This window comes from Capra hircus, chromosome 11 (assembly GCF_001704415.2).
Source record: "Capra hircus breed San Clemente chromosome 11, ASM170441v1, whole genome shotgun sequence".
NCBI classification, from domain to species: Eukaryota; Metazoa; Chordata; class Mammalia; order Artiodactyla; family Bovidae; genus Capra; species Capra hircus.
The window spans coordinates 73639941-73657482 of NC_030818.1; the positions used below are offsets into that span (position 1 = coordinate 73639941).

At 51.4% G+C, this 17542-nt stretch overlaps 1 protein-coding gene across 6 annotated transcripts in view; it reads left to right on the top strand.

The window, feature by feature from the left end:
• Positions 1 to 8885, top strand: part of DTNB (dystrobrevin beta) — a 239978-nt gene extending 231093 nt beyond the window's left edge. For 4 of the 6 annotated variants that reach the window (XM_018055540.1, XM_018055542.1, XM_018055544.1 and 1 more), the window contains 3 exons: positions 2879 to 2932; positions 6552 to 6586; positions 8384 to 8885. In XM_018055540.1, the coding sequence (XP_017911029.1) occupies positions 2879 to 2932; positions 6552 to 6556 (59 nt within the window). In that variant the 3' untranslated portion in view covers positions 6557 to 6586; positions 8384 to 8885. The remainder of the gene's footprint in view (positions 1 to 2878; positions 2933 to 6551; positions 6587 to 8383) is intronic. The other 2 variants (XM_018055543.1, XM_018055546.1) reach the window with 1 other exon arrangement.

The window sequence follows — 17542 nt, forward strand, 5'->3', positions numbered from 1 at the left end:
GCTTGGCTGTCTCGCTCGGAGCTTTCCTGGACGACGGGGAACCGAATCAGCCACAAAAGCTTGTGGACTTCCTCCCGCTGCCTTTCTGCTTCTCCTGTTTGATTTGGTTTTGAAACCCTATTCTTTCCTTTTGTCCGTGACGAGGCTCTGGTTTCCCTGGAGGTTCATGACCTGAGTCTGGTGCTTCCTCCACTCCACATGTTCAGTCTTATCTATGACTTCTTTCTCAGTCTGTCTCACAGCTATTTCCCATGATTTTCCCAAGACCCTTACCTCATGGCATATTTCCCCCTCCATGAAACCCAAGAGGGGGAGAAAAAAAAATAGGCCATTCCCATATCATCGTGTCTGCAAGAATTCCCATGATTGAATCAGTTTTGAAGCCGCCAGATATTTCACTAATTTTTTTTTATGATGGTCAGATTCCCATATTTTATATTAAACAAACAGGTTTCCTTCCTAAGTGCTGTGGGTCACTCATACAGGTGGCCCTGTTTTATTTCCTTTCACCTAATATCGTGCTTTTAAATACCTTGAAGTAGCTTAACAAGGTTGTTGAGTAAAGATATAAAGCAGTTTTTCCATGGGCTATTCAGACACACGTACTTACTCAAACATAATACATTGAAATCATCCATCCATACACTTAGGGAAGGCAAGCCTTGAGTAGTCCTTCAGACCTTTATAGGTGAAACCATACACTTTCAGAGTTGTCATGAGACAGGCTGAGGTCGGGCCAATGGCTTTGCTCTCAGATCTGCTGTTTTTGTTTAGAAAGGGATAAGGTTGGTGTTTCCAGTACAGTTGATAAGATGTCAGTTCTCCTGTTGAGGGAACAGGATGGTAACACTGTCCCCATTCTGGTACCATTTCTCAGTCCCTTTTAGAAGCACTTTCCCCCTCCACACACACACATAAACAGAAGACGAGACTGCCTTTGAGATGACCTCACGGGTGATGAGAAAGTCCCTTCCCTTATATAGCTCCCCACCAATGCCAGAAATCCCACTTTTGGAGGAAATTTCTTAGGGGATTTCAGGCCATGGAAATTAACCACAGTTGTGCCTCATGGCTGCTTACTAGGGTTTGTGCAAAATACGTGGTTCATGAGCTCATCACATGAGTTTGAGGAGTAACTGGACATCATTAAACACAAAGCACATAGAGACCACACAGCTTCTTAAAAAAGTAAGTGTATGGGAATACCCAGCCATCTCTCCTGGTAGGAAAGGATGGTTTTAATAAAGCTATGTAATGTATTTGGAAGGTACCTCAGAGATCACATTGTCTCCTCCCCTTACTTTAATTTTTTAATGTGGAATCTTAGTTCCCTGAGCAGGGATCAAACCCACACCCCCTGCACTGGAAGCACAGAGTCTTAACCACTGGACTCCAGGGAAGTCCCCCACTCCCCTTACTTTAGAAGTGCAATGAGTGATTATCAATAAAGAGATTTGCCTAAAGTTATTCAGCTGGAAGGGGCCAAGCTGGTCCTAGAGCTTGGGTGTGAACGTTAAGCTGATGCTCTTATCACTGCACTGCCCTCATCCCCATGCAGGACAAGGGGTCAAACCTGCAATCCCACCAAGACCTCTTTCATGGATGCTTCATTCTCCAACGCCCTGAAGTCCATGGTAGACATGGACTGGGTCCACATCTGGCACAGTATCTCTATCAGACACAGAAGCAAACTCCTTTATGTGCAAGGCTGCCAACTTCTCAGTGAGTGGAGGAGCCTTGCCCAACACCAGCACGTTCTTACTGTCATTGTCGAGGTTCTCATGGGGACGAGACTAGTTGCTCAGATTATCTTTATGTGTATCATGGACATACTGTTTATATCCATAGCTTACGTTCCTCATCTTTTTTGAAACTTTCGCACGAGTAATGGACTCTTTAGAGTTGAAAGGATCTCAGAAGCTGCTTAATCCAGCTTGCTGCCCGGTTTAAAAGTCCTCTGTTTGAATATTTCCAGTGAGCTCATTCATGACCAGTTCTCCTCCTTGGGGAGTGCTTGCTTATCAGAGAGCCAGAATCTGCCTTTCTATAATGAATTTATTCTCATTCCACAACCACCCCAGAAGCTGCCAGAGGGAGCTCAGTCCTTCCTTCACGTTAGCCTTTCCAGTATTTGAAGACAGACAGTGTGGCTCTCCCACAGCCTCTCCTCTTTAGGCAGCTGATCACCATTCCCTCAGCCATTCCTCACGTGACACAGGTTTCCCTCGACCATCCCGCATGTCCACACCAGGTGTAGCCAAGTGTTTCAAGGCCCCACTTCAAAGTGAGTTCCTGGGACTGAGCACATCTCCAGATCACAAGTCTGGTCTTCCGCCAGTGACCCCCTCCCCCTCCCCAGAACAGTGAGCCACCACCTCCCCGGTCAGGCCTCTTGGGAAAGCAGCCTCAGATGGCATTAGCTTTTTTTTCCCACATTGCCACTTGGCACTGTTCAGTCATTTTAAGTTTGTTGTCTGCTAAAACCTCTAGGTTTTTTTTTTTTTTTAATGGAAGCCAGTGTTCATCTGGTTATTCCCTGCTGTACATTTTAATGGCGCTTTTCGTGAACCTGAGTGCAAGGTATTCACCATATTGCTAGTAGATGTCATCCCTTAGAGAAACTAGCAACAGAGCCAGGAGCTGGGTGGGGGTGACGTCAGACTGCACTACTCCTCTGAGCCCAGGGCTTATGGGGACCTGATGCTGCAGCATGTGCCACGCGGGGCACAGACCAGGTGACCGCAGCACCCTTGGAGGCCCGCAGCCAGGACCCTTTAGCTAGGGTTTCATCCCTAGCCTGCTAAGCGCCTTCCTTCTCCCTCTGCCTATGCTTCTACTGGCAGAAGGGTCACTGGCCTCCTTGGACTTGTTTTCACAGCAGGGGAAGGTGCAGAGGAAGAAGAAGAGAAGATGCAGAATGGGAAGGACAGAGGTAAAGGCAGCTCCACAGGACCCCTAGTCTGATGGGGGCCAGAGCCCTAGCCCCCTCTCCCTTTTGTTCCTTCCTTCCTGCCACCGCCTTTCCCCAAAGCTTTCAGACCCCTGCGGATCCTTCTCCCAGCCTTTCCCAACTGGCCACCAGGTTTTTCCCTAGAGGTGTTCTTGTCAGTGGATCAACAAAAAAAAGCTTTCTGGTTTCCTGACACTATGAAAGAGGGATGGGATGCAAGAAGTGGATATGAATAAAATGCCAAACATGACCCCTTGCCTCAATTTAGGGTAGAGTTAGGAGAGCAAAATTAAGATACGCGAAATAGGAGGTAAAAGGAAGTGGCAGGAAAAGTTAGTCATCAAACTTTAAGTGTAGGATTATAAATACAGGAAGGTTTCTTAAAAGGCAGAGATTATTGTGGACAGAATAGCCAGATGGTTTTGTGGCTTCTCAGAGTAATTAAAAGCAATAGAGAAAAGGTATCAGCCCAGGACAGTAAGGCTTCCTCATTTTATTGTATATGAAACCTTCTTAATAACTTGTTATGTTCAGAGAGCTGTGCTAGCTGATTTCCATGTATAATCTCATTCATCCCTCAACAACTCGGTGAGATATGTAATATAATGATATCTCCCATTTTACCAATGAGTAAATAGGCTCAGAGAAATTTAGATCGAACAGCTTGCATGCGTGTCAAGTCGCTTCAGTCGTGTCCAACTCTTTGTGACCCTATGGACTATAACCCACCAGGCTCCTCTGTCCATAGGCCTCTCCAGGCAAGAATACTGGAGTGGGTTGCCATGTCCTCCTCCAGGGGATCTTCCTGACCTAGGGATTGAACCCGCATCTCTTAACGTCTCCTGCCATCAGCAGGCAGGTTCTTTACAGCTGGCACCACATGTGGTAAGGGTTGGATTTGAACTGAGTTTTCCTAACTCTAGACGTCATGCTCTTAATCTTCATGTTTCTACATTGTCTTAAACAGATATTACAATTCTCTTTGGACATTTGAGAGTCAGCTGTTATTTCTGTGATGTATTTAATACATCTATTGCTGGCTTCCTTCAAGATGTGAGCTCCCCAGGACAGAGACTTTGATCTGTTTTGCTCAGTTGTATCCCCAGTGCCTAGAACAGTGGCCAGAATGTTGTAGGATGTCAGTAGATTCACAAACATAAGGAAATAGACAGGGTGGCATGCAGGAGAGCACTTTGTCGGAGAGAGAGGCAGGTGGCTACCCTGAGGATGCTGAAAGTGGAACATGAGAGGGAGCTGGCCCAGCTTGCTCAGGTCCCTGTTGGAGGCTGTGCACTTAACACACTCCTGTCTAATTCCATGGCTCCATGAGGAAAGGATTCCAAAGACAAGGCTAAGGGCGGTTAAACAATGTGTCCAGGTAGTAATTGCCAGAGCCTGGACTCAGCCCAGGTGTCTCTAACGTCAGCATCCATCTTTAGTCTGAGTGGACTGGGAGACCAAGTGCAATGAAAGAAGTCTTAAGAAAGAGTGGAGAGAAGTGGATACAGAAAAGGAGGCTGTGATGAGAACAGGGGAGCATCTCAGAAGGGGAAGGTCCAGAGCACTTGCCCATAGCGGCTCGTGTGGATGAGAGAGAGGGGTCTTTGGAGTTTGTCAACAAGGACACTGGAATCACCAAGGATGAGTCAAGGGAAGAAAAACATACTCCAGGTACTGCAATCATCAAGTAAGTCTGAGTGAGGCCTGGGAGAAAGTGGACAACAGCTATGATGTATTAATGAGAATGATGTATTTGGCATAAAGCTGTCAAAAGGTCAGCAGTAGAGGGCAGTGGTGTTTGAAACGTCTAGAAATGCTGCAGAGAAAACTGACTTCTGCATGCTGATGAGGGACTAGGAAGGAGGCAGGAGGGCTGTACTGCAAGAGGTGGAGAGAAGAGGAGACACACAGAGATAGACTGACGCTTATGTAAACACACCCTGCGAACACGTGCATGCACGCACACAATCCAGTCAGATCCCGGCTTTCACGTGGAATGTTCTTGGCTGAAGACATAACAGCTGCTGCTTTGGCCTCTCCCCCCTTGTACCCCCCCTTCCCCAGTAGTTTTTCCCAGGGCCTCTCCCCAGTCTCCCTTGCTCCCCCAAAGCACACAGAAGACTGCCCTGGTCGCTTGGGCCTTGCCCTGCCCACAGACTCTAGCCTTAGGCCTGACTTAAGTCTGGACAGAGGTTGTGTCTCACACACGGACTGGGCGTGGTTTCCCGTGTCTGGTACCTGCTGGCATCCGGGACCCTCTGTCTTTGCCCCTGTGTTGCCCGGTCAACATCTCTTCTTTCTGTCCCTCTTGCTTTGTATGTCTATGTGAAATCTTGTTGTGAGAATGCCTGAATTTCCATTTCTGTGGGTTTTTTAGGTGCCATCCCCAGGGGGCAGAGTGTTAAGAGTTGGGGTGAGAGATGGGTAGGGTTTAAAAAGGATATTTGGCTGTCAACACTGTATGGGTCCCAGGATAGGCCCCTGTAGCTAACATGTGGCTGTTACGTAGGTGTAGTTCTAAAACCAAGTGTTTTTATGGATGAAACTTCTGTTTCTCCACCGTGATCTAGGCATGAGATTTTATTAATACTGTAGACCAAGGTGGCAATAACTGCTGTCACCTAGGCATTAGAGAGCAGTAATTATCAACCAGAAAGAGAGAAAGAGTGGCTTCTTCGGGGTTGAAATCATGCTGACATAATATAAGCACAACCAGGTCAGCACCCCATGAGGCATAGTCTGCTCAGTGGAAACCATGAGAGCCCAATGGACACTTTTGAAGAACCCATGACCCAGCCCGACTTCACAGCCACATTCACCCTGGCCTCTCCCTGCCCACCCTGGCTCCCTATCCGGGTGCATCCTGGGAAACGATTCTGCTCCACTGTAGGAGTGCCCTCCCCTCACTTTGGGTGGTCAGTCCTTGTAACCAAGACCATACAGATGAAACACAGGCTAACATAACTTCCCCATGTTACTTCAGAGCCCTCAGCTGCTATTCCACAGCCTCGTTTTATGCCCCGGTGTCCTTCAGAATCACCTCTCCCAGCATCTGCCATCATGGTATTGAGAGCTATAAATCCGGTTTGCATGCTTAATGCTGGTACATGTCTGGGAGACTGACAGCAGTGGTCCTTGGTAAGAATAGATACAGGCTTCTAACAGTCCAGGAGATGGTTCAAGATTTCAGGGTGAGCAAGAGTCTGATTTAGCGTCTCCAGCAGATGCATCTGCAGGAAGGAAATATTGCTCTTTTCAAAGTTTAAGCCATTTTCACCTTGTTCACTTTCAGAACCACGTGGGCTGTGCCCTCTGATGTAACTGCTCCCTAGGTTGAAGGTGGATTCCTTTCCATTTTCATATGATATATCTTCCTCCTGAGAGATGTGTATCCATAGCTGCATTAGGTCAGTCGTAGTTGCTGGTTGTAGGTCATGTGACTTCCCCCTTGTTTTCAAACCTGGTTGGAAAAAGTTGATCTAAGAGGAGACAAAGAGCAAGTCCAGGAGCCCATGGGTCGGGGAGGCCCCAGGAGAACCCCCGGGTGGCAAGGAGACCCCGACTGTGACCTCCATCTATCGTTTGTGTCTGTGCTGCACAGGTTAGCGGAGTAGCCGGGCCAGAGAGGAAGCGTGGGTGAGTACAGTGTTCCCTGCCCTCCCCCACGGCCCACTCCCTCCTCCCTCTCCTCCATCACAGTTCCCAAGCCAGAGCTGCCCCGACACACGAGATGCAAGTTGAAGTTTCCTTTACAAGCGCTGCTGCACCTCCTCTCTTTGTGAAACTACTCCAGCACACCTGCTTGGCCCCACTTGCAGACCCTGGCCCATCTAGCACTGCTCTGAGCCTGGGCTTCAAGCAGGTGTCACCTGTGTTGGGACACAGGTGGCAAAAGTCACTTCCCCAGGCCGCCTCTCTTTTCTCCTTGCTTCTGATTTCCCTGCAGCCTCTGTCATTTTTCTCCAGATGTCCAAACCACCACCAGTGCAGGGTCACACTAATAACTCCATAAAGTCGTTTCCCATGGTGCCTGGCCAAGCTGCACCTTCTCACTTCCTAAAAAAAAAAAAAGAAAAAAAATTAATAAAAGTTCAGATTTCCTCACAGACAAATGCACATTGCCTTGAGAGTTAGCCTCTCATGTTTTTCCGTCTTAGGACCTTAACTCTTATCTAGCTCCAGTTCTAAGGTATTGCAGCTTCTAGGTCTGCACTGAGAGCTAAAAGGAAGGAACAAAAATACTTGGACAACCAATCTGTTCAAGAGAAGAGTTCTTTCAAGGATAGATGCCTTTGGTGCAGCCTTGAGATTCCTCTTTATTTTTTTAGTCTTTGCTTCCCTCCCCTCCCCCCACCTCATGTGTTTAAAAGTTAGGCCATCTTCCTCCGTTATAGATCTTCCAGACAGAAAAGTCAGGGTTGCAGCCCACGGTACAGACCTTTCCCAGGCCCTCCTGAGCGTTCTTGTCCTGGAGTAGCTTCCAGACCTTTCCCTGACAGCCCCGCTTTTCCCCATCTGCACCGGGCCCTGGGTTCTGTCTTGCTTGCCCTCCCAGACCTGCTTTCTCTGGGTCTCCCTCGGCTCAGGGATCGGGCAAGCCGAAGGCGGGCAGTGCCTGAGCTGTGGAAATTCTTTGGCCGCCCTGGAAATCACAGAGCCTCCCAGGCTGGGCAGGCTTGTCCCTGAGCTCACTGCGCATGCGGGCAAGGCCCTTCCTGAAGCAGGCTGTGGCTGCTGCAGCTGAGGCAGTCAGGAGCTGACTTGCCCTTGGGGAGCCTGCCAGGGCCCCTCTCCCCAGGGCACACAGGAACTGGGGGACGAGGAAAGGCGTGTCCACCAGCTGGCCCACCCCTCTTTGCACACAGGAGGAGACTAAGGCCCACCACCCAGGAGCTTGGTGCCAGCCCTGACTCCTCTGCCACTAGTGCTGTCCTCTGACCCTGGGAGGGGGTGGTTGTGAGAAACTCTCAAAGGAGGGAGAGTTTCAGAAAGTTGAGGAAAAGCCTAAACGCTCAGGTGGACTCTTGAGTTCTGCTCACTTTATGTGTGAGGCTGAGGCTTTCTCCCCTTCCATCCAGGGCTTCTTAGCACATCACCAACCTCTTTGCCCTTCCCTTCAGTCACAATTCTTCACCCCATGAAACCACCACTTTCCTTGCACTGCAAACACAGTTCTTTCTTTCCTGGAAACATTTCCTGACCCTGTGACCTAAGCAAGGACTCCAAAGACCCAAGATACCCCCAGAAAAAGAACACTCGCTTCCCTAAAAGGGGGTTGTGAGTCCTGTCCCTCTTCGAGTGTCCTGAGTTGACAAGGTAAGCAGCCGGACAGCGCCATCCCCGTGCATCATCCGGTCCCAGCCGATGTTAGATGCCTTTGCCTTGAGACCCTGCACCAGTGCCCGGGAGTCACCGTGCATCTGTCCTGCACAGGCACAGGGGACGTGGAGCGAGCTGGCACCGACCGACTCGAAGAAGGCGAGGTGTTCTCCCAGAGGCGCATTCCTGTCCATCTGCTGCTGCACACCTGGACCAGGCTTGCAGGCTGCCAGATGTTACCACCTGCCAGGGAGAGGGGAGCCCAGGCCAGTGGGAAGTGGGAGGGACCGCCGGTGCCGCCTCAGGCGCACCCCCCACCCCACCCTCGCACAGTCCTGCATGAACTAGCATCTTCATCATTCTCCTCCGGGCATGGTCCCATCTCTGCAACGGGAATTTACTGGAGGTTGAAAAGAGAAAAGAAACAGAACGAATCTCGTGTGTGTGTGTGTGTGTGTGTGTGTGTGTGTGTGTCTCTGTGTGTGTGTGTCTCTGTGTGTCTGTGTGTGTGTGTGTCTGTGTGTCTGTCTGTGTGTGTCAGTGTGTGTGTGCGCGTGCTGATGGAGTTCTTGCTGGAATTTACTGGAGGTTGAAAAGAGAAAAGAAACAGAACGAATCTGTGTGTGTGTGTGTGTGTGTGTGTGTGTGTGTGTGCGCGCGCGCGCGCGCTGATGGAGTTCTTGCTGGCATCTCGCCAGCACGCGGGCTGCTTCCCGGGATGGGGGCACGAGTTTCCTCCCGACCTTTGACCTTTAAAAACCAACAGGTTTTCTTCCCTCTGTCGTGCAAAGACAGCTTCAGGCTCTGCTTGGTTCTACAGACATTCACACCCTGGCCACAGGGCTAAAAATAGCCTCCTTCCTTTCTCTCTCGCTGCTTACACTTCCGCCCGATTCGACGCCGCTGCGCTGCAGCCCGGGCGGTAAGCGGGAGCAGAGAGCGAGCGAGCTCTGCCCCTGCAGCCCCGACGAGTCCTCCTCCTCTGTCTCCACCTCGTCCTATTTCTCCTCGTTCTCCACCTCCTCCTGTCGCTGCAGGAGAGCAGGCGAGCGGGTGTCGCGGAGCTGGGGCGGCCAGGCGGGACGCGCTGACCGGTGACCGCCAGAGGGAGCGCCGTCCGGGGCGGGGGCCTCGCTCGCGCAGCCTCTCCCATCTCCCGGTGCCATCCCGCTCCCGCACACAGGCTAATCAATCCCAATTCCGGGTGATTTACATTTATTCCCCCCGCCCTCCCTGGGCTCCAGGATGTTATTTTTAGTAGCAAAACTGCTATAAATATTTATAAAGGGCAGTGACTAGAATGAAGGGAGAGGCCTCACTGCCGACTCTCGCCTCCCCCCACCCCCAACATGCACTCCCGCTGCAGACCCCGGCCCGCTGTCGGAGGGAGGACGGCTGCGTGGGCTCACCCACGGCCTCGATCAGTCACCTGGGAGCCTTGTGAGGCAGCAGTCGGGGTGAAGGAGCAGGGGTGGGGCGCTCTCCAGCACTCCCTTCGCACCCCCTTCTCCCTCCGTGACTCCCACTCCTGAAGGAGGTCGAGGCTCGCGTGGGAGCACCTTGCCCAGCAGCTAAGTGTGATAAGACCAGACATGAGGGGCTGGAGCAGCTGGGAACACTCCAGAAGTGCCAGAGCAGCAGGGAAAACGGGAGCCAGAGCTGGTGTGGAAAAAAAGCACTCCTCTGGGAGCCTCAGGAGAAACTCCGTGCCTGGGGAAGAGCCTGCGGCCGCCCGCCCCCGCCCCCCAGCAGCTCCCATGCACTACGGAGCCCAGAGTGTGACCAGCAATGAGCTGAGGCCCCAGGGATGCCAAGGCAGCTCTCCTGAAAGAACATCTGTGTCAAGGTGCTCCGATGGGGGTTGGAGGCGGGGGGTCCCAGCCTGCCTGGAGGACTAGAGATGAGAGGAACCAAATGGAATGTCCTGGGGGACAGTCAGTGCCAACCAGTGGTGAGATTAGGTGTGGAAGGTCTAGGTAGGCCGGGGCCTCACAGAGGACACCAATGGGTGATTGGATGCCGCCTCTGCAATCCTGACTTCACACACCTAGTACCCTGCCCCTGAGGACAGGCAAGATCCCACTTCCTGATTCGTGTGGATTGCTTGCTTCTTAAAGAGTGCAAATACTCAAAGGAACAGATTTGAAGCACTAGTGGCTTCAAAACAGCCAAGGGCTTGGGCCAGCTGAGGTGCAGGTGTGAATAGCAGTGTCTCCTGGGCCCCCGCAGGCCTGACCACCTTCCAGCTGTCTCTTACTCTCTGCTTGGCCTTTGCCAAAGAGTATAGTCAGAGTCTTCAAACACAGGAAAGGCTCCAAACTTCCAGCCTCCCACTTTACCAGCACCCAGAAGATGCTAAGCAGACAGGAGAGAGCCACAGGGACTACTCACATGTCTGGGTGGTCCATTTTCATATAAATTCTCAACAGTTGATTTATTTTCCAGCTGGAATATCTACCATTATATAAGGCCCCTGCTGTGCTTCCTGGCTGCTTGGCATCTGCTTTCGAATACAGACCCCTACCAGAAGCTTGAAGCTGGGTCCCTGTCCTTAACCCTGACCTGTAATAGGATACACCCTGTAGTGGGCACTTCCTTCCTAATTGCTTCATAACCATTTAGGAGCTGCTGCTGCTAAGTCTCTTCAGTCGTGTCCGATTCTGTGCAATCCCAAAGACGGCAGCCCACAAGGCTCTGCCGTCCCTGGGATTCTCCAGGGAAGAACACTGGAGTGGGTTGCCATTTCCTTCTCCAATGCGTGAAAGTGAAGTTACTGAGCCGTGTCCAACTCTCAGCGACCCCATGGACTGCAGCCCACCAGGCTCCTCCATCCATGGGATTTTCCAGGCAAGAGTATTGGAGTAGGGTGCCATTGCCTTCTCCGATTTAGGAGCTAGCCTACTTTAACCTGCTTCCCTGGTGGCTCAGACGGAAAAGAATCTGTCTGCAATGCAGGAGACCCAGGTTTGATTCCTGGGTCGGGAAGATCCCCTGGAGAAAGGAAATGGCTACCCTCTCCGCTATTCTTGCCTGGAGAACCCCAAGGACAGAGGAGCCTGGCGGGCTATAGTCCATGAAGTTGCAAAGAGTCAGACATGACTGAGCGACTAAGTACACACAAAAATGACCTTTTGAGAGAACTGGCATATTCTGTCGGCATTGTGGGCCCCCTGGGCTGGTGCTGATCTGTAGCTAGGAAGACCCCTGGAGAGGTCCCAGAGGCATCCTGGGTCTCAAGGAAGTTGAGATCCCACCAGGTTCAGGTTCATAAATCCCAGCCATGCTGAGGTTCCGTTTATTGTCACAGCCCTCTCCCACTGCTGGGTGTGCTTCTTCCACCAGCAGACTCCCCCTCTTTTGTATTGCTTACGCCCTGCTCCTGTAGTCCATGACAGCTTCGGAAAGGTACAGTTGCTATGGTAATGCCCAGAGCCATCTGAATTCCTGCTGCACCTTCTGGAAGATGAGGATTTGTGAGGAGCCGTGTAGTAGATTCTAAACCTAGCCTTTCCTGACCACCTCTGTCAGGGGTCAGGTGACTGCTGGAGGTGGAGCGGGGACGTGGGTAACCCACTTTCCTTGGGCAGACATTCTATCACTGCAAGCTGTGTGCAACTGGACAGGTCCTCCACGTGTGGATCAGAAAACCAAGTGAGTCTCTTACTGAGGGGTTTTAGGTGTAAGAGACAATGCCGGTGGCCCACAAACTTGGTATCCCCCACGGGCTTATTAAAATAGGGAGAGCTGGGTCCCACCCCCAGAGTACCTGGGGCAGAGCCAGAGAATCTGCCTTTCTAACAAGTTCCTGAGTGATGGTGGTGGTGATGATGGTGTAGGTCCAACCACAATGTGAGGACCACCATACTAGGAGGGAAAAGCATATCACTGCAAGAAACCACAACCAGTCAGGTGGAGAAGGGACAGCATCAGTTGTCTATTGTAGAGAAAGAGAGACTTCCCTTCTGGGAGGGCTCTGCTGTTACATTTCTTGGCCAGGATACCAGAAGGACTGGTGATCCTAGGATGTTTCTCTTTGGTTCCCCACCACTCAACAAAGACCTTCCCCTATGAGTGAGGGTGGGGCAGCGTCATAGGTGAAGCCTTGAACTTGGAGAAGACCAACCTCACAGATGCCTCGTGACTGAGTGAGTCCTACATGGTCTACAGTCTCAGTGTCTGGGCGACCAATGCCCTGCCTGGCTCAGGAGGGAGGGAGAAGAGGGGAAGAAAGGCTGTTGCTGGCACTGAGCCCCCACCATTGGAGTTTTTACACCAAGATGCCTTCCCCAGAATGTTGTCATGTCCGACTCTTCACATCCCCATGGACTGAAGCACGCCAGGTTTCCCTGTCCTTCACCATCTCCCAGAGTTAGCTCAAATTCATGTCCATTGCATCCGTGATGCTATCCAACCATCTCATCCTCTGTCATGCTCCTCTTCTGCTTTCAGTCTTTCCCAGCATCAGGGTCTTTTCCAGTGAGTCAGCTCTTTGCATCAGGTGGCCAAAATATTGGAGCTTCAGCATCAGTCCATCCAATGAGTATTCAGGGTTGATTTCCTTTTAAGATTGACTGGTTTGATCTCCTTCCTGTCCAGGAACTCTCAACAGTCTTCTCTAGCACCACAGTTCAAAAGCATCAATTCTTTGGTGCTCTGCCTTTTTTATGGTCCAGCTCTCAAAACTGCATAACTACCAAAGCCTTGACTATATGGACCTTTGTCGGAAAAGTGATGTCTTTGTGTTTTAACACACTGTCTAGGCTTGTCATAACTTTCCTGGCAAGAAGCAGTCATCTTCTAATTCCCTTCCCTACAATGTAAATACTGTATTCTCCACTAAATGATGTTCAGGCCCCAGCTGGGCTGCTTACCTTCAGCCTATGTGAAACTCCTATTCCCATGGGTATTGTAAGAGAGAAAATGATGAGTAGAGAACCTGATGGGGCTTCCCAGGTGACGAATTGGGAAAGAATCTACCTGCCAATGCAGGAGATGCAGGGTTCAATCCCTGGGTCGGGAAGATCCCCTGGTAGAGGAAATGGTAACCTGCTCCAGTATTCTTGCGTGGGATATCACATGAACAGAGGAGCCTGGTGGGCTACAGTCCATAGGGTTGCAGAGTCGGACAGAACTGAGCAAGATCAGGAGAGAACCTGATTGACATTGCAGGCCTCTTCCCAGTTACAAATAGTACTAATAAGTGCCAAGGATTCTGACATCTTCTCTGAACACTTAGCCTTGCCTGGGAAATGAGGTCTCTAGGGGAGGGGTTTGGTGACTCTCCCACCGACCGTGTTGGCAAACAGGTGGAGGATACTCTGACATCATCTCCCCCGCCTCCTGCCTTATGGCAGGACAGTTTTGGTAGAGCCTGCTGTGAAAAAATGGACATCAAATCAGTTTCCCAATTTTAGAAAGCACTGTTGCTGCTGCTGCTGCTCAGTCGCTTCAGTTGTGTCTGACTCTGTGCAACCCCATGGACTGCAGCCTACCAGGTTCCTCCGTCCACGGGATTTTCCAGGCAAGAGTACTGGAGTGGGTTGCCATTGCCTTCTGTTAATTTCCCTGAATATTCATTGGAAGGACTGATGCTGAAGCTCCAATATTTTTGGCCATTGGATGTAAAGAGCTGACTCATTGGAGAAAACCCTAATGCTGGAAAAGATTGAAGGCAGGAGGAGAAGGGGACGACAGAGGATGAGTTGGTTGGATGGCATCACCAACTCAATGAACATGAGTTTGAGCAAACTCCAGGAGATGGTGAAGGATAGAGAAGCCTGGCATGCTGCAGTCCATGGGGTCGCAAAGAGTCAAACATGACTGAGCAACTAACAACAGTTAGTGTCCCAGCTCTGTGAAGGTTTGGGTGGGTGTGACTGCTTACATTTATAACATGTAGAATCCCTAAAGAAGACCATGAGGAAAACTGGGACTTACTGGGGTGGGGGTGGGCGTCCTTTGAAGAGGCAGAGTCCAGAGAGCCACGCTTGAATCTCTGAGACCACGCTCTGAGCAGAGCCTAGCACTGCTAAAGGCAGAGATGGAACATGTAGCCTACCACGGGACTGTCATTCATTCTAGAGGATACTTGATAAGCACTCTGTGCTGGGCACCAGATGCCCTCCTCAGGTCTTCAGGCCTCACTGAATGCAGGATCTCAGAGGTTAAGGCTGAAGCCTGGTCTGAGGTCATAACTAGGGTGAGTAGGGGAGTGAGCTTGGAGGGATTACATTGCCCTCTGAAGCCCGTCAGCTTTGGGATGGTGGGTGCTGCCTGAGGCCGCTGCCAGGAGGAAGGGAAATGGTCACCTAGAAGTGTGCATCTCTGGACCTGTGATGGGGAGAGGAAAATGAAAAAAGACCTGGAAGCTAAGGGTCATGACTAATGTGTATTTTATAGCACCAGGGGCCCAGGCATACTACCAACGAATAAGGAGTTCATTCACAATCAGTTATAACCTGAATCCTCTGCAGCCCCAGCAAGTGTCCTCAGACACACTTCACCCAGCTTTAGTAGAAGTGCACAGAAACCTCAGGACATGGGCACACACTCCTTTGCCCTTGCAACCTGACTTGCAAAGTTTAGGTGTCAAGTGCTACTGTTTTCTCTGAAAGTAGAGCCTTAGATTCGGCACCTGACTTGGGGCTGGGAGAGCATCTACACAGCAGGCCTCAAGATCACTTGTGTATGTTGGGCTTTTCATTCAGGTCGCAGCTCAAGGGTAATGCCTTCAGCCCCGTGCCTGATCCGAAGGCCTTAATCACTTTAGTCTGTTTACCTCCCCACAGAGTTGGCATCCTTGCCCACCAGGCACTCAGCCCCTCACTGAAGAAGAACTGTCTGTGGAATCTAAAAACCTCTAGAAATCCTCCCTAGGAATCCCAGGCCAGGTGGTCCAGGCCCCTCCAGGCTCCTCCCTCCTCTACAGAGCCTGACCACCACTGGGGGCGATAGGCAGTGTGGCTTTGGTTCACCTCATCAACCCCATGGAAATGGAGTTCCCTGGTGACTCAGTGGTAAGGAATCTGCCCGTAATGAGTTTGATCCCTGAGTCGGGAAGATCCCCTGGAGAAGGAAATGGCAACCCACTCCTGTATTCTTGCCTAGAAAATCCCATGGACAGAGGAGCCTGGCTGGCTATGGTCAACAACTTAGCAAATAAACAACAACAATCAACCACCTGAGGAACTCTGCCCTCCTAGGCCTCTCCTTAAGGGGTAGGTCTTCTGGAAGAAACATGCCGCAGGGCTAGCGAGGCCAGGATGGAAGGGCAGCTCTGGGAAAGGCAGCAGCTGGGCACAGATGCTGCTTGGGAGGGAGTCTGGTGGGGGGGTCAGCCAGCCAGCCTAAGGTTCCCCCTGGATCAGGGCCCCCAAATGGGAGTCAGGCTGAGGGTGAGGAAGGAGGACTCCAGGCTTGGGGTCCTCCTAGGTCCCCCTCTTCCCTGACTGTGGGCACTGTTTGTCCTGCTTTCCTCATTGCCTTGGCAACCACCCTGGGGTCACCCTCTGTGGCCAGCCTGTCCTGGAAGCCCAGGGCCAGGCTCTTGCCATCAGAGGAGGGGAAGGGAGAATGGGATGTACGGGCACAGCAGGGTGACCTGGGAGAGGAAAGTGCAAGAGGAAGACAGTCCAAGAGGATGGGGAGAGAGGCAGAGCGTGAGGTGAGGGGGATCAGCCAAGGAGAGGCTGGGAGGAGGTGGGGTGGCATGATTCACCTGCCGAGTTCTAGGCAGAGGTCAGCTCATTCCTTTTCCCTGCTGTTGCCTCAGCCCACCAGGCCCCTCTGTCCTTGGAACTTTCCAGATAAGAATACTGGGGTGGGTTGCCATTTCTTACTCCAGGGGATCTTCCCAACCCAGGGATTGAACCCACGTCCCTTCCATCTCCTGCACTGGCAGGGCAGATTCTTTCCCACTGCTCCACCTGGGAAGCCTCACTAGCCCCCACATTTTGCTCTAATTATCCTTACTGGCTTACCACCCCAGCTTGGGCTGGGAAAGGGGACTGCCCATGCCTTTCTTGGGACCTCTACCCCTAGAGCAGCCCCTGCCGTAGGGCAGGCCTTGGCCCTGGAAGGCAGAGGCCTTATCTCCCCATCCCTCCCTCCTCCTCACATCCCAGCCCTGACCCCAGCCACTGCAGCCTCAGGAGGGGGCTATGGAATTTCCCTAGGGGTTGTCTGGTTCAAGGAGTCGCTTATCTCCCCGCCTTTAGCCATCACTGAAGAGTGGAGGGAGTTAGACTGGGGTCACTGGGAGGCCTCTAGAGCCAAACTTTACAAACCATGGGTTTAATGCCAGGGTGGAGCTGGGAGAGGCCCTTGTTTAACATTTCTGTTTGCCAAGGCTGACCCTGACCTGCCCGTGGCCCACCTCACCTAGCTGCTAACTGGTCTCTTCCTGCCCCCATTTTATGATGGAGATTGGGTCTTTCTTCCCCAGACAACTCCCTGGACAAGGTCACTGTCTCGATGTGTTGTGTACACACAGAGCTACCCTCACAAAGGCCTTTTGGCTCTGCACACACAGGCACAACCTGGAGGAACTCAGAGCCTGCCAACCCCAGGCCCCATGTCTGGAGAGCACTGTCCAGGCCTGTGAAGAGGTTCAAACTAAGGAAATGGAATGCTTCCTTGAGAAACCAACCAACAGAGCAACTTAAAGGCATCTAGGAGGGAATAAGTGAAGGAAAACACTAGAACAGAAAACAAGACCGTTAACGCACATAATCGGCTGTAGCTAGTGTGTTAGATGCTTGAATGTCCGGCTTACTGATGCTGCTGAGTGGTGAACCAGGTGGGCTTCTTCAAGAGGGCTTTGCTCTAAAAGGAAGGGGAGGAGCATACAGTAAGCGCTTGCTGTGTGCCAGGTGTGTTCACACATGTCATCTTTAGTGTCCTCGCCCAACACAGCTGCGATGTAAGTTCATCAGTTCAGAGGAGGATGGCTCTGAGAGGCCAAGTAACGTCCCAGATCACACAGCTGGGAAGTGACAAGTCCAGCCCTCTGCCTGACTGTGATGTAACTGCACTTCCCATACTATTACACTGCTGACATGGCAGAATTTCAGCAAAACTTCAAGGAAAAGGGAGAATATCCCAAGTGTGGGAGAGGAGGAGGAGGGAGATAGCTCCAGGAAGGGGCGTGGGGAGTCAGCTGCCTGAAGGAGAGCCTGACTTACCTGCTTGAAAAGTCACAGTTGAGATATAATTGCCCAGATTTGCTGATATTTAAGACAAAAATTCTTAACCAAGATAGTATCTCTAATTCCT